This window comes from Bombina bombina, chromosome 2, assembly GCF_027579735.1.
Source record: "Bombina bombina isolate aBomBom1 chromosome 2, aBomBom1.pri, whole genome shotgun sequence".
Taxonomy (NCBI): domain Eukaryota; kingdom Metazoa; phylum Chordata; class Amphibia; order Anura; family Bombinatoridae; genus Bombina; species Bombina bombina.
The window spans coordinates 1,330,268,349-1,330,285,662 of NC_069500.1; the positions used below are offsets into that span (position 1 = coordinate 1,330,268,349).

The following is a 17,314-nucleotide window of genomic DNA, read 5'->3' on the forward strand; positions in this document are numbered from 1 at the left end:
TACCGTTTCCCCTGAGGGGAAAAATGACTGTCATCTAGCATTAGCCTGTGTTGTTAGAAGGAGACTAGTCATACCTGAAGCAGATGAGTCTGCAAACTGTTACCCCCAACTGAAGTTCTCTTGTTTCAACAGTCCTGCGTGGTAACAGTAATGGATTTTAGTTACTTGTGCTAAAATCATAGCCCTCTTAAACAGAAATCTTCATCACTTTTCTGTTATAGAGTAAATAGTACAAGCCAGCACTATTTTAAAATAACAAACTCTTGGTAGAATAAAAAACTACAACTACACCACAAACTCCTCGCCATCCCCGTGGTAGATGCTACTTGTTCAGAGCGGCAAGGAGAATAACTGGGGGGCGGAGCCAGAGGGGGAGCTATATGGACAGCTCTTGCTGTGTGCTCTCCTTGCCTTTCCCTGTGGGGGAGAACATTTCCCACAAGTAATGGATGACGCCGTGGACCGGACACACCAATGTTGGAGAAAACTGCCCATGAACTGAGAAAAGTCAAGCGTGCAGCTGCCAAGATGCCTATTGCCACCAGTTTGGCCATATTTCAGAGCTGCAACATCACTGGAGTGCCCAAAAGCACAAGGTGTGCAATACTCAGAGACATGGCCAAGGTAAGAAAGGCTGAAAGACGACCACCACTGAACAAGACACACAAGCTGAAACGTCAAGACTGGGCCAAGAAATATCTCAAGACTGATTTTTCTAAGGTTTTATGGACTGATGAAATGAGAGTGAGTTTTGATGGGCCAGATGGATGGGCCTGTGGCTGGATTGGTAAAGGGCAGAGAGCTCCAGTCCGACTCAGACGCCAGCAAGGTGGAGGTGGAGTACTGGTTTGGGCTGGTATCAAAGATGAGCTTGTGGGGCCTTTTCGGGTTGAGGATGGAGTCAAGCTCAACTCCCAGTCCTACTGCCAGTTTCTGGAAGACACCTTCTTCAAGCAGTGGTACAGGAAGAAGTCTGCATCCTTCAAGAAAAACATGATTTTCATGCAGGACAATGCTCCATCACACGCGTCCAAGTACTCCACAGCGTGGCTGGCAAGAAAGGGTATAAAAGAAGAAAATCTAATGACATGGCCTCCTTGTTCACGTGATCTGAACCCCATTGAGAACCTGTGGTCCATCATCAAATGTGAGATTTACAAGGAGGGAAAACAGTACACCTCTGAACAGTGTCTGGGAGGCTGTGGTTGCTGCTCCACGCAATGTTGATGGTGAACAGATCAAAACACTGACAGAATCCATGGATGGCAGGCTTTTGAGTGTCCTTGCAAAGAAAGGTGGCTATATTGGTCACTGATTTGTTTTTGAATGTCAGAAATGTATATTTGTGAATGTTGAGATGTTATATTGGTTTCACTGGTAAGTTGCCTAATAATTATGCACAGTAATAGTCACCTGCACACACAGATATCCCCCTAAAATAGCTATAACTAAAAACAAACTAAAAACTACTTCCAAAACTATTCAGCTTTGATATTAATGAGTTTTTTGGGTTCATTGAGAACATGGTTGTTCAATAATAAAATTAATCCTCAAAAATACAACTTGACTAATAATTCTGCACTCCCTGTATACACACACACACACATATATATATATATATACACACACAAGTAATGGATGAACCCGTGGACTGGATACACCTTACAAGAGAAATTTCTATTTTCTATGAGTGGTGTGCTCGGTACCTGTTCAGGCTAGGATGAAGCAGATCAACACTACACAGCATGCTTGGCGCAATAATACATGTCACATTTAGTTACCGAAACCGAGAGTGACGTAACTTCCGGTGGCGGCCTCATGATACGCACACTTATGAAAACATGAGGGTATGTTTGGACACTGAGTGCGTGGTTTCTTACAAGGATTAAGACTATATAAACATGTGTAGTAAGTCACAGAATAGCACTAGATTGAATTAAGGTATTAATTGTATGGGCGATATACTGTATGTTCACTACGATGCACCGGAAATGGTTGTTTAACTTCCGGAGTTTGATATAACATCGTGAGGATGAATATTTAAAAGGGTGCATATGTTGGATTATAATTATAAGTGTTGAGGACATAATGTATTAACACTCAGTATGTACACAATGTGATAATGTGTGGGTTTTCAAATAAAGAGTATTATTGGCACTGAAATGTACCGGAAGTACTTGGTTTAAGCACTTCCGGGTCATGCACTTTGAACCGGAAGTAGTGAGAGGTTGGTGCTTTTTCTGAACAGGAAGTGGGAGGTGTTTGTGTATTTGTTTGCTTATTTAAGGTGCAGTGTGTTTGTACACTTTATGTTCTGAGGAAGGGGAGGTTTACTCCCCGAAACGTCAATAAATTTGACCCCTGTTTTTGAAGAAATCCTGTCTGGTTCCTGTTTTTGCTGAAGATTGTTTATTTCACAGAACCTTCAGGTGGTTGTCTCATGGAGGGCAGATTCACATAGTGTGTGTATATTAAATATAATATATATATATCTATCTCTATCTATCTCTCTCTATCTATCTTTATCTATCTATCTCTCTATCTATATATCTATCTATCTATCTATCTCTCTCATTCTTGTCATGTATTTTACACTACATCAATATTCTTAGCGGAAAGGACAAACTATAACGGACACTAAATTAAATAGCTATCTTGGATTAACCATGCTTCATTAAGCCTTCAGCAACCCCCCCCCCCCCCCCCCAAAAAAAAAATCCCTAAAAGCAAAGCAAGTAACAATGAGACATAGCTGCTATGGTTTTCCATAAAACTTACTTAGATTTAATGCTGCCATTCCACCTTGTGGTGCTGATGGATAAACACTTGGTACACTTGTGGTCATGAAATCTGCAATTTGTTGTAATGCCAATAAGCCAGTAGGATTTTTTCCCTTTTTAAGCTGATCCTGGATCATGGTTTCAAGCTCATCACAAAATGCCTGAAAAAAAATAAAAAAAAATTGACACTTGTAAAACCACTGCATCCAAAAAAAAAAAAAACAGAATTTATGTTTACCTGATAAATTACTTTCTCCAACGGTGTGTCCGGTCCACGGCGTCATCCTTACTTGTGGGATATTCTCTTCCCCAACAGGAAATGGCAAAGAGCCCAGCAAAGCTGGTCACATGATCCCTCCTAGGCTCCGCCTACCCCAGTCATTCGACCGACGTTAAGGAGGAATATTTGCATAGGAGAAACCATATGATACCGTGGTGACTGTAGTTAAAGAAAATAAATTATCAGACCTGATTAAAAAACCAGGGCGGGCCGTGGACCGGACACACCGTTGGAGAAAGTAATTTATCAGGTAAACATAAATTCTGTTTTCTCCAACATAGGTGTGTCCGGTCCACGGCGTCATCCTTACTTGTGGGAACCAATACCAAAGCTTTAGGACACGGATGAAGGGAGGGAGCAAATCAGGTCACCTAAATGGAAGGCACCACGGCTTGCAAAACCTTTCTCCCAAAAACAGCCTCAGAAGAAGCAAAAGTATCAAACTTGTAAAATTTGGTAAAAGTGTGCAGTGAAGACCAAGTCGCTGCCCTACATATCTGATCAACAGAAGCCTCGTTCTTGAAGGCCCATGTGGAAGCCACAGCCCTAGTGGAATGAGCTGTGATTCTTTCAGGAGGCTGCCGTCCGGCAGTCTCGTAAGCCAATCTGATGATGCTTTTAATCCAAAAAGAGAGAGAGGTAGAAGTTGCTTTTTGACCTCTCCTTTTACCGGAATAAACAACAAACAAGGAAGATGTTTGTCTAAAATCCTTTGTAGCATCTAAATAGAATTTTAGAGCGCGAACAACATCCAAATTGTGCAACAAACGTTCCTTCTTCGAAACTGGTTTCGGACACAGAGAAGGTACGATAATCTCCTGGTTAATGTTTTTGTTAGAAACAACTTTTGGAAGAAAACCAGGTTTAGTACGTAAAACCACCTTATCTGCATGGAACACCAGATAAGGAGGAGAACACTGCAGAGCAGACAATTCTGAAACTCTTCTAGCAGAAGAAATTGCAACCAAAAACAAAACTTTCCAAGATAATAACTTAATATCAACGGAATGTAAGGGTTCAAACGGAACCCCCTGAAGAACTGAAAGAACTAAGTTGAGACTCCAAGGAGGAGTCAAAGGTTTGTAAACAGGCTTGATTCTAACCAGAGCCTGAACAAAGGCTTGAACATCTGGCACAGCTGCCAGCTTTTTGTGAAGTAACACAGACAAGGCAGAAATCTGTCCCTTCAGGGAACTTGCAGATAATCCTTTTTCCAATCCTTCTTGAAGGAAGGATAGAATCTTAGGAATCTTAACCTTGTCCCAAGGGAATCCTTTAGATTCACACCAACAGATATATTTTTTCCAAATTTTGTGGTAAATCTTTCTAGTTACAGGCTTTCTGGCCTGAACAAGAGTATCGATAACAGAATCTGAGAACCCTCGCTTCGATAAGATCAAGCGTTCAATCTCCAGGCAGTCAGCTGGAGTGAGACCAGATTCGGATGTTCGAACGGACCTTGAACAAGAAGGTCCCGTCTCAAAGGTAGCTTCCATGGTGGAGCCGATGACATATTCACCAGATCTGCATACCAAGTCCTGCGTGGCCACGCAGGAGCTATCAAGATCACCGACGCCCTTTCCTGATTGATCCTGGCTACCAGCCTGGGGATGAGAGGAAACGGCGGGAATACATAAGCTAGTTTGAAGGTCCAAGGTGCTACTAGTGCATCCACTAGAGCCGCCTTGGGATCCCTGGATCTGGACCCGTAGCAAGGAACTTTGAAGTTCTGACGAGAGGCCATCAGATCCATGTCTGGAATGCCCCACAGTTGAGTGACTTGGGCAAAGATTTCCGGATGGAGTTCCCACTCCCCCGGATGCAATGTCTGACGACTCAGAAAATCCGCTTCCCAATTTTCCACTCCTGGGATGTGGATAGCAGACAGGTGGCAGGAGTGAGACTCCGCCCATAGAATGATTTTGGTCACTTCTTCCATCGCCAGGGAACTCCTTGTTCCCCCCTGATGGTTGATGTACGCAACAGTTGTCATGTTGTCTGATTGAAAACGTATGAACTTGGCCCTCGCTAGCTGAGGCCAAGCCTTGAGAGCATTGAATATCGCTCTCAGTTCCAGAATATTTATCGGTAGAAGAGATTCTTCCCGAGACCAAAGACCCTGAAGCTTTCAGGGATCCCCAGACCGCGCCCCAGCCCATCAGACTGGCGTCGGTCGTGACAATGACCCACTCTGGTCTGCGGAAGGTCATCCCTTGTGACAGGTTGTCCAGGGACAGCCACCAACGGAGTGAGTCTCTGGTCCTCTGATTTACTTGTATCCTCGGAGACAAGTTTGTATAGTCCCCATTCCACTGACTGAGCATGCACAGTTGTAATGGTCTTAGATGAATGCGCGCAAAAGGAACTATGTCCATTGCCGCTACCATCAAACCTATCACTTCCATGCACTGCGCTATGGAAGGAAGAGGAACGGAATGAAGTATCCGACAAGAGTCTAGAAGTTTTGTTTTTCTGGCCTCTGTCAGAAAAATCCTCATTTCTAAAGAGTCTATTATTGTTCCCAAGAAGGGAACCCTTGTTGACGGAGATAGAGAACTCTTTTCCACCCGTGAGATCTGAGAAAGGCCAGGACGATGTCCGTGTGAGCCTTTGCTTGAGGAAGGGACGACGCTTGAATCAGAATGTCGTCCAAGTAAGGTACTACAGCAATGCCCCTTGGTCTTAGCACAGCTAGAAGGGACCCTAGTACCTTTGTGAAAATCCTTGGAGCAGTGGCTAATCCGAAAGGAAGCGCCACAAACTGGTAATGCTTGTCCAGGAATGCGAACCTTAGGAACCGATGATGTTCCTTGTGGATAGGAATATGTAGATACGCATCCTTTAAATCCACCGTGGTCATGAATTGACCTTCCTGGATGGAAGGAAGAATTGTTCGAATGGTTTCCATTTTGAACGATGGAACCTTGAGAAACTTGTTTAAGATCTTGAGATCTAAGATTGGTCTGAACCATTATTATCAGCGTCGTCATGCTCTTCAGTATCTAAAACAGAGCAGTCGCGCTTACGCTGATAAGTGTGCATTTTGGCTAAAATGTTTTTGACAGAATTATCCATTACAGCCGTTAATTGTTGCATAGTAAGGAGTATTGGCGCGCTAGATGTACTAGGGGCCTCCTGAGTGGGCAAGACTCGTGTAGACGAAGGAGGGAATGATGCAGTACCATGCTTACTCCCCCTCACTTGAGGAATCATCTTGGGCATCATTGTCATCACATAAATCACATTTATTTAAATGAGAAGGAACTCTGGCTTCCCCACATTCAGAACACAGTCTATCTGGTAGTTCAGACATGTTAAACAGGCATAAACTTGATAAAGTACAAAAAACGTTTTAAAATAAAACCGTTACTGTCACTTTAAATTTTAAACTGAACACACTTTATTACTGCAATTGCGAAAAAATATGAAGGAATTGTTCAAAATTCACCAAAATTTCACCACAGTGTCTTAAAGCCTTAAAAGTATTGCACACCAAATTTGGAAGCTTTAACCCTTAAAATAACGGAACCGGAGCCGTTTTTAACTTTAACCCCTTTACAGTCCCTGGTATCTGCTTTGCTGAGACCCAACCAAGCCCAAAGGGGAATACGATACCAAATGACGCCTTCAGAAAGTCTTTTCTATGTATCAGAGCTCCTCACACATGCGACTGCATGTCATGCCTCTCAAAAACAAGTGCGCAACACCGGCGCGAAAATGAGGCTCTGCCTATGATTTGGGAAAGCCCCTAAAGAATAAGGTGTCTAAAACAGTGCCTGCCGATATAATCTTATCAAAATACCCAGATAAAATGATTCCTCAAGGCTAAATATGTGTTAATAATGAATCGATTTAGCCCAGAAAAAGTCTACAGTCTTAATAAGCCCTTGTGAAGCCCTTATTTACTATCTTAATAAACATGGCTTACCGGATCCCATAGGGAAAATGACAGCTTCCAGCATTACATCGTCTTGTTAGAATGTGTCATACCTCAAGCAGCAAGAGACTGCTCACTGTTCCCCCAACTGAAGTTAATTCCTCTCAACAGTCCTGTGTGGAACAGCCATGGATTTTAGTAACGGTTGCTAAAATCATTTTCCTCATACAAACAGAAACCTTCATCTCTTTTCTGTTTCTGAGTAAATAGTACATACCAGCACTATTTTAAAATAACAAACTCTTGATTGAATAATAAAAACTACAGTTAAACACTAAAAAACTCTAAGCCATCTCCGTGGAGATGTTGCCTGTACAACGGCAAAGAGAATGACTGGGGTAGGCGGAGCCTAGGAGGGATCATGTGACCAGCTTTGCTGGGCTCTTTGCCATTTCCTGTTGGGGAAGAGAATATCCCACAAGTAAGGATGACGCCGTGGACCGGACACACCTATGTTGGAGAAAAAAAAGTCTCTGTACATACTAATGAAAAGTTTTATTTACACACACATATCTCTCTCATATATAAAAAATAACATACACACATTATATATATATATATATATATATATATATATATATATATATACACACATACATATATATACACATATATACACACATATATACACACATATATACACACACATATATATATATATATATATATTACATACATACAGGTAGCCCTCAGTTTACGCCGGGGTTAGGTTCCAGAAGGAATGGTTGTAAATCAAAACCGTTGTAAATTGAAACCCAGTTTATAATGTAAGTCAATGGGAAGTGAGGGAGATAGGTTCCAGGCCCCTCTCAAAATTGGCATAAGTAACACCTAATACATTATTTTTAAAGCTTTGAAATGAAGACTTTAAATGCTAAACAGCATTATAAACCTAATAAAATAATCACACAACACAGAATATATAATTAAACTAAGTTAAATGAACAAAAACATTTGCTAAACAGCATTATAAACCTAATAAAATAATCACACAACAGACTTCACATGCATTTTTCATTCATGCAGTTTTTTTCTATGCATTCCAATCTGGACTGATTTATAGTAAGGAAGATCTTGTTCCTTTGAAATCTGCTCGATAGCTCAGGTCTGGTTAAACTGATTAATTTCAGCTTGCTTGGCTTTGCTGCAACACAAGCGGACAGCTCCACCTACTGGCTATTTTAATAAATGCACTGGTTCTCAATGCTTTTATATATATATATATATATATATATATATATATATATATATATATATACATACATACACATACATACATACATACATGTGTGTGTGTGTATGCGTGCATGTGTGACAATTTGAAATAACTCACATGTGCAAGACAATCAAATGTCCACAGGAAACATTTTAGTAGAATACGGTTTATATGCCTCTGCAGACTGCCACCTTATCTCAGTTCTTTTGACAGGCATGCATTTTAGCCAATCAGTGCTGACTCAAAGTAATTGTAAAGTTGAATGATTTAAAGTCCAGTATTTAAAAATACTCTTAATAACATGGACACCAAGTCAATAAACATTACAATTACGCTTCTTTTAAAATACTTACCTTTTTGTTACTGTAAACACACCGATGTTCCTCCACCTGCATCTCCTTCAGTATTGAGCAGATCAATAATGAATCCAGCTTCCTCCAATTGTTTTGTGCCCCCTTTGGCGTCCAGCTCGTGAGGCACACAATGATTGTATGAAGCCGGATCGTCATCGATCTACTCAATACTGATGGAGATACAGACAGAGGATTGGCGGTAAGTTTACCGTAACAAAAAAGGTAAGTGTTTTAAAAAAGAACTGTGCTTAAGGGCGGAGCTTGGCCGCAGCTAAGATGGCTGTGTAATCCCATAGCTCCGGAGTACCAGCACCCTATTGAGGCCACATTGGAGGCAGATACAACCCAAAACAGTGTTATGAGCAGCATAAAGGGTGACCGCAGAGAGGCAGAGTGAGGTGGGAGCTTCACATTTATATATCTTTAAGACGGGAGCACCGGCTGCACTGTAATGGCGACGGAGGAGACGGCTGCCTCACAGCATGGAGCACGGCAGAGATATATACAGGAGATCTAACTTTTGGCAGAACATAAGGATATACCGACTCATCATAAGTTAGCACCCCACATATGAAGGTATATGCTATAAATTTCTAGAAAGATCACCTAGAATGAACACAAAATAGCAGGCGCATTAACAAAATACTGAGCACGCAACAGCAAGCAGTAGCACGTGTAAAAGTACATGAATCCTCAGGGAGCCATACTGAAAAACATGCCAGGCTAATCTCTTAAAAGTAAGAAAGAAGAGGAGGGCAAGAGGTATTTTCATATCTTTATTTTATATCGTATATAAAATTATGGCATCAAGGAAAAGCATACAAAAACCAAAATTAACAAAAATGCAGGCAAGGGAGACCCCTGTTAGCTCCTTTTTCACACCCACAGACAAGCAGAGATCACCGATACTACAAGACTCGAGGGGGCAAAGATCCCCAGCACAATCAGTGGGAGAAGACACTTCACAAGAGACGGAACTCACTACTCAGGTGCCATTAGCATTATTGTCCTCTTTACCTTCAAAGCAAGATATTGCTGACATAGTGAGGGCCTGCATGAGGGAAGAAATGGCGGAGATAAAACAAGATATTCATGCATTAGGCTTCAGGGTAGAGGCCTTAGAAGACCAATCAGGCTCAGTTACTGAGGAGATTACAGATATGCAGGATCAATTGAATGCACAAATGTCAACTATAGAGGAATTGAACGACAAATTAGAGGACCTCGAAAATAGAGGCCGAAGGAAAAATATCCGTATTCGGGGTATCCCTGAGTCTGTGCTCCCCAAGGACTTTTACACATACTTTGCTGCACTATTTACTCATTTGAAAGGGGCGCCGCCAGCTATAGACATCCAGTGGGTCAGAGCCCACCGAGCACTAAGGCCCAAACCCCCAGACACGGCACCACCTAGGGATGTCATCATGAAATTCAAAAACTTTCTAGAAAAAGAGGAACTCCTTATGCTATCTAGGAAAAATCAACCTGTAAGGTTTAGAGGGACAGTATTGCAATTTTATGCGGATCTTGCAACAAGGACCTTACAGAGGAGAAAAGAACTGGCACCTTTGACTAAGATGCTCCGAGATAAAAAAATATTATACAGGTGGGGGTTCCCATTCCAACTCTATGTCCTACAAGATCACAAACGTCTAACCTGCAGAAGACCTGCAGATGTCCCTGGATTTTGCAGTGCTTTAAACTTAGACCCTCCGGAACTTACAACATTGGACAATCAACAACCATCCATGATGCGAGGGGAAAAAAGACCACAATCAGAACTATGGAAACAAGTTCCCAAAGGACACTCCAAAAAATGACTGTATATGTATACATATTACAGAAAAACAAATATGTATGACTGGCGGATACAGCCGATAAATGGCGAAGTAAAGAGACTGCTCTCACAGGATGTGGTAAAGTAACAGACATAGGCAATTGAATGACTTTTTAACGATTTCTATGTAATGGGACTCTGAAAGGCCATGTATATGCGAAATGTATGTTGCGTTATAGATTCATGTTTGAGATAGACGTTTATTCACTGTTTTATAAATGTTTAATTAGTTAAAAACAGAGGCAAATTTAAGGTTAAATTTGAATGTTATACACTTGAATAATAGGGGTCTGGTTCCCCTGCTAAAGTGGACCCGTGAATGGAAACGGTTCCTAGGTCTTCCCCCAAACAGAGGGGAGACTTATTTTTGTTGTTTTTTCTATGTATGTTTTTATGTTTGTTTAGATATGTTATTTTCCTAACATGTTTAGTGAGTCAGGGGTCAAGCCGTATAGTCAGAGAGGAAATGTGGTATATAATACATTGCAGAAAACAATTGATGCGGATGCTACATGTTTTGTTTTACATAAATGGATAAGACGGGAAAGATACTTAAATTTATCACACAGAATGTTAAGGGGTTAAATTCACCTGCGAAGAGATCCATGGCAATGTCAGATTTACATAAAAAGAAGGGTGATGTTCTCTTTCTCCAGGAGACGCACTTTAGGAAGTTACACGAACCCAAATATATGGGACCTCATTACACACAACACTTCCATAGCTCATACACTTCTAAGAAATGTGGTGTGAGTATTCTTTTGAGTAAGACAATTCCTTTTCAACACATTCAGACACACACAGACTTAGATGGTAGGTTTTTAGGGGTTTTTGGGCTACTCTATGGTAAGCCTACTACACTAATAAACATATATGCACCGAATACCCAACAACTCCCTTTCTATAAGAAAACATTGAAAAAAATTATAGACATTTCTAAAGGCTTGATATTCATAGGGGGGGATTTTAATATACCACTACATCCCGAGGTAGACAGTTCAAACTCAAATCCCCACACATCTAAAAGGACGCTCAGACACTTCTGGAAGCTATTGAAAGACTCAAATCTATATGATATATGGAGGTTTATTCACCCCAACACTGTAGAATACACTTTTTTTTCTTCCCCAAATCATACATATAGCAGACTAGACTACTTGTTCACAAACCAATCAGGTTTATCATACATTCGAGATGCAACAATTTCACATACAGTATGGTCAGACCATTCTGCAGTATCCATTACAATAGAGTGGCCAGACACACCGATAACCCCATACATATGGAGATTAGACGATTCCCTGCTGTTAGGGGACGAAAGGTTTACAAAAACATAATTTATGCTTACCTGATAAATTCCTTTCTTCTGTAGTGTGATCAGTCCACGGGTCATCATTACTTCTGGGATATTACTCCTCCCCAACAGGAAGTGCAAGAGGATTCACCCAGCAGAGCTGCATATAGCTCCTCCCCTCTACGTCACTCCCAGTCATTCGACCAAGGACCAACGAGAAAGGAGAAACCAAGGGTGTAGTGGTGACTGGAGTATAATTTAAAAAATATTTACCTGCCTTAAAAAACCGGGCGGGCCGTGGACTGATCACACTACAGAAGAAAGGAATTTATCAGGTAAGCATAAATTATGTTTTCTTCTGTTAAGTGTGATCAGTCCACGGGTCATCATTACTTCTGGGATACCAATACCAAAGCAAAAGTACACGGATGACGGGAGGGATAGGCAGGCTCTTTATACAGAAGGAACCACTGCCTGAAGAACCTTTCTCCCAAAAATAGCCTCCGAGGAAGCAAAAGTGTCAAATTTGTAAAATTTGGAAAAAGTATGAAGCGAAGACCAAGTTGCAGCCTTGCAAATCTGTTCAACAGAGGCCTCATTCTTGAAGGCCCAAGTGGAAGCCACAGCTCTAGTAGAATGAGCTGTAATTCTTTCAGGAGGCTGCTGTCCAGCAGTCTCATAAGCTAAACGTATTATGCTACGAAGCCAAAAGGAAAGAGAGGTAGCAGAAGCCTTTTGACCTCTCCTCTGACCAGAGTAAACGACAAACAGAGAAGACGTTTGTCGAAATTCCTTAGTTGCCTGTAAGTAAAATTTTAGGGCACGAACTACGTCCAGATTGTGCAGTAGACGTTCCTTCTTCGAAGAAGGATTTGGACACAAAGGAGGAACAACAATCTCTTGATTGATATTCCTGTTAGTGACTACCTTAGGTAAGAACCCAGGTTTAGTACACAAAACTACCTTATCCGAATGAAAAATCAAATAAGGAGAATCACAATGTAAGGCTGATAACTCAGAGACTCTTCGAGCCGAGGAAATAGCCATTAAAAATAGAACTTTCCAAGATAACAACTTTATATCAATGGAATGGAGGGGTTCAAACGGAACGCCCTGTAAAACGTTAAGAACAAGGTTTAAACTCCATGGCGGAGCAACAGTTTTAAACACAGGCTTAATCCTAGCCAAAGCCTGACAAAAAGCCTGAACGTCTGGCACTTCTGACAGACGTTTGTGTAACAGAATGGACAGAGCTGAGATCTGTCCCTTTAATGAACTAGCAGATAAACCCTTTTCTAAACCTTCTTGTAGAAAAGACAATATCCTAGGAATCCTAACCTTACTCCAAGAGTAACCTTTGGATTCACACCAATATAGGTATTTACGCCATATCTTATGGTAAATCCTTCTGGTAACAGGCTTCCTAGCCTGTATTAAGGTGTCAATAACTGACTCAGAAAACCCACGTCTTGATAAAATCAAACGTTCAATTTCCAAGCAGTCAGCTTCAGAGAAGTTAGATGTTTGAAAGGACCCTGTATCAGGAGGTCCTGTTTCAGAGGTAGAGACCAAGGTGGACAGGATGACATGTCCACCAGGTCTGCATACCAAGTCCTGCGTGGCCACGCAGGTGCTATTAGAATCACTGATGCTCTCTCCTGTTTGATTCTGGCAATCAATCGAGGAAGCATCGGGAAGGGTGGAAACACATAAGCCATCCTGAAGTCCCAAGGTGCTGTCAGGGCATCTATCAGGACTGCTCCTGGATCCCTGGATCTGGACCCGTAACGAGGAAGCTTGGCATTCTGCCGAGACGCCATGAGATCTATCTCTGGTTTGCCCCAACGTCGAAGTATTTGGGGAAAGACCTCCGGATGAAGTTCCCACTCCCCCGGATGAAAAGTCTGACGACTTAAGAAATCCGCCTCCCAGTTCTCCACTCCCGGAATGTGGATTGCTGACAGGTGGCAAGAGTGAGACTCTGCCCAGCGAATTATCTTTGATACTTCCATCATTGCTAGGGAGCTTCTTGTCCCTCCCTGATGGTTGATGTAAGCTACCGTCGTGATGTTGTCCGACTGAAACCTGATGAACCCCCGAGTTGTCAACTGGGGCCAAGCCAGGAGGGCATTGAGAACTGCTCTCAATTCCAGAATGTTTATTGGCAGGAGACTCTCCTCCTGACTCCATTGTCCCTGAGCTTTCAGAGAATTCCAGACGGCACCCCAACCTAGAAGGCTGGCGTCTGTTGTTACAATTGTCCAGTCTGGTCTGCTGAATGGCATCCCCCTGGACAGATGTGGCCGAGAAAGCCACCATAGAAGAGAATTTCTGGTCTCTTGATCCAGATTCAGAGAAGGGGACAAGTCTGAGTAATCCCCATTCCACTGACTTAGCATGCACAGTTGCAGTGGTCTGAGGTGTAAGCGAGCAAAGGGTACTATGTCCATTGCCGCTACCATTAAGCCGATTACCTCCATGCATTGAGCCACTGACGGGTGTTGAATGGAATGAAGGGTGCGGCAAGCACTTTGAAGTCTTGTTAACCTGTCCTCTGTCAGGTAAATCTCATTTCTACAGAATCTATAAGAGTCCCCAGGAAGGGAACTCTTGTGAGTGGAACGAGTGAACTTTTCTTTTCGTTCACCTTCCATCCATGTGACCTTAGAAAAGCCAGTACTAACTCTGTATGAGACTTGGCAGTTTGAAAGCTTGAAGCTTGTATCAGAATGTCGTCTAGGTACGGAGCCACCGAGATTCCCCGCGGTCTTAGTACCGCCAGAAGAGCACCCAGAACCTTTGTGAAGATTCTTGGAGCTGTAGCCAATCCGAATGGAAGAGCTACAAACTGGTAATGCCTGTCTAGAAAGGCAAACCTTAGATACCGGTAATGATCTTTGTGAATCGGTATGTGAAGGTAAGCATCCTTTAAATCCACTGTGGTCATGTACTGACCTTCTTGGATCATGGGTAAAATTGTCCGAATAGTCTCCATTTTGAACGATGGAACTCTTAGGAATTTGTTTAGGATCTTTAAATCCAGGATTGGTCTGAAAGTTCCCTCTTTTTTGGGAACCACAAACAGATTTGAGTAAAACCCTTGTCCCTGTTCCGACCGTGGAACTGGATGGATTACTCCCATTAACAAAAGTTCTTGTACGCAGCGTAGAAACGCTTCTTTCTTTGTTTGGTTTGTTGACAACCTTGACAGATGAAATCTCTCTCTTGGAGGAGAGTATTTGAAGTCCAGAAGGTATCCCTGAGATATTATCTCTAGCGCCCAGGGATCCTGGACATCTCTTGCCCAAGCCTGGGCGAAGAGAGAAAGTCTGCCCCCCACTAGATCCGATCCCGGATCGGGGGCCCTCAATTCATGCTGTTTTAGGGGCAGCAGCAGGTTTCTTGGCCTGCTTGCCCTTGTTCCAGGACTGGTTAGGTCTCCAGCCTTGTCTGTAGCGAGCAACAGATCCTTCTTGTTTTGGAGCAGTGGAAGTTGATGCTGCTCCTGCTTTGAAATTCCGAAAGGAACGAAAATTAGACTGTCTAGCCCTAGGTTTGGCTCTGTCTTGAGGCAGGGCGTGGCCCTTACCTCCTGTAATGTCAGCGATAATTTCTTTCAAACCGGGCCCAAACAAGGTCTGCCCTTTGAAAGGTATATTAAGTAATTTGGACTTAGAAGTTACATCAGCTGACCAGGATTTTAGCCACAGTGCTCTGCGCGCCTGAATGGCGAATCCGGAATTCTTAGCCGTAAGTTTAGTTAAATGTACTACGGCTTCCGAAATGAATGAATTAGCTAGCTTAAGGATTCTAAGCCTGTCCGAAATGTCGTCCAGAGTAGCTGAACTAAGGTTCTCTTCCAGAGACTCAATCCAGAATGCCGCTGCAGCCGTGACCGGCGCAATGCATGCAAGGAGTTGCAATATAAAACCTTGTTGAACAAACATTTTCTTAAGGTAACCCTCTAACTTTTTATCCATTGGATCTGAAAAGGCACAGCTATCCTCTACCGGGATAGTGGTACGCTTAGCTAAAGTAGAAACTGCTCCCTCCACCTTAGGGACCGTTTGCCATAAGTCCCGTGTGGTGGTGTCTATTGGAAACATCTTTCTAAATATCGGAGGGGGTGAGAACGGCACACCGGGTCTATCCCACTCCTTAGTAATAATTTCAGTTAGTCTCTTAGGTATAGGAAAAACGTCAGTACTTGTTGGTACAGCAAAATATTTATCCAACCTACACATTTTCTCTGGTATTGCAACTGTGTTACAATCATTCAGAGCCGCTAACACCTCCCCTAATAATACACGGAGGTTTTCCAGCTTAAATTTAAAATTTGAAATATCTGAATCCAATCTGTTTGGATCAGAACCGTCAGCCGCAGAATGAAGCTCTCCGTCCTCATGTTCTGCAAGTTGTGACGCAGTATCTGACATGGCCCTAGCATTATCAGCGCACTCTGTTCTCACCCCAGAGTGATCACGCTTGCCTCTTAGCTCTGGTAATTTAGCCAAAACCTCAGTCATAACAGTAGCCATATCTTGTAATGTTATTTGAAATGGCCGCCCAGATGAACTGGGCGCCACAATATCGCGCACCTCCTGAGCGGGAGATGTAGGTACTGTCACGTGAGGCGAGTTAGTCGGCATAACTCTCCCCTCGTTGTTTGGTGAAATTTGTTCAATTTGTACAGATTGACTTTTATTTAAAGTAGCATCAATACAGTTAGTACATAAATTTCTATTGGGCTCCACTTTGGCGTTAGTACAAATAGTACAGGTCTCGTCCTCTGAATCAGACATGTTTAACACACTAGCAACTAAATTTGCAACTTGGAAATATTATACAAGTAAAATACAATGCAAAACGTACTGTGCCTAAGAAGCACAGAAAGATATATGACAGTTGAAATCAATAAACTGAAAAGGTTACAGCATCAAACTTTGTAAAACAAAACACAATTTTAGCAAAGGCTTGTTCCCATTAGCAAAGAATAACTAACCCTGATGGCCTAAAAAAATTTAAGAATAAACGTTTTTTATCACAGTCAACTACAATCTCACAGCTCTGTTGTGAAGTTTACTTCCCTCAAACAAGCTTTGAAGACCCCCGAGTTCTGTAGAGATGAACCGGAACATGCAGGAAAACAACAATGACTTTCTGACTGAAATTTTTGATGCGTAGCAAAAGCGCCAAAAAAGGCCCCTCCCCCTCACACACAACAGTGAGAGAGATCAGTAAACTGTCAGAATTAGATCAAGCAACTGCCAAGTGGAAAAATAGTGCCCAAACATTTTATTCACCCAGTACCTCAGAAAATGAAAACGATTTTACATTCCAGCAAAAACGTTTAACATAAATTAGTAAAAAGCCTGTTGCTTGCAAATAGGCTACAATTTATATACACAGTGTAATTCCAGTGAAGTACCATTCCCCAGAATACTCAAATGTAAAATATACATACATGATATTGTATCGGTATGGCAGGATTTTCTCATCAATTCCATTGTCAGAAAATAAAAACTGCTACATACCTCTTTGCAGATTAACCTGCCCGCTGTCCCCTGATCTGAAGTTTACCTCTCCTCAGATGGCCGAGAAACAGCAATATGATCTT

General features: G+C 42.1%; 1 protein-coding gene across 1 annotated transcript in view; it reads right to left on the reverse strand.

The window, feature by feature from the left end:
- The window catches only part of ADD1 (adducin 1), a 648,507-nt gene that overhangs the window by 539,134 nt on the left and 92,059 nt on the right, over positions 1–17,314 (reverse strand). Inside the window, exon 3 of the mRNA XM_053700307.1 lies at positions 2,779–2,941. Within this exon, the coding sequence (XP_053556282.1) occupies positions 2,779–2,941 (163 nt within the window). The remainder of the gene's footprint in view (positions 1–2,778; positions 2,942–17,314) is intronic.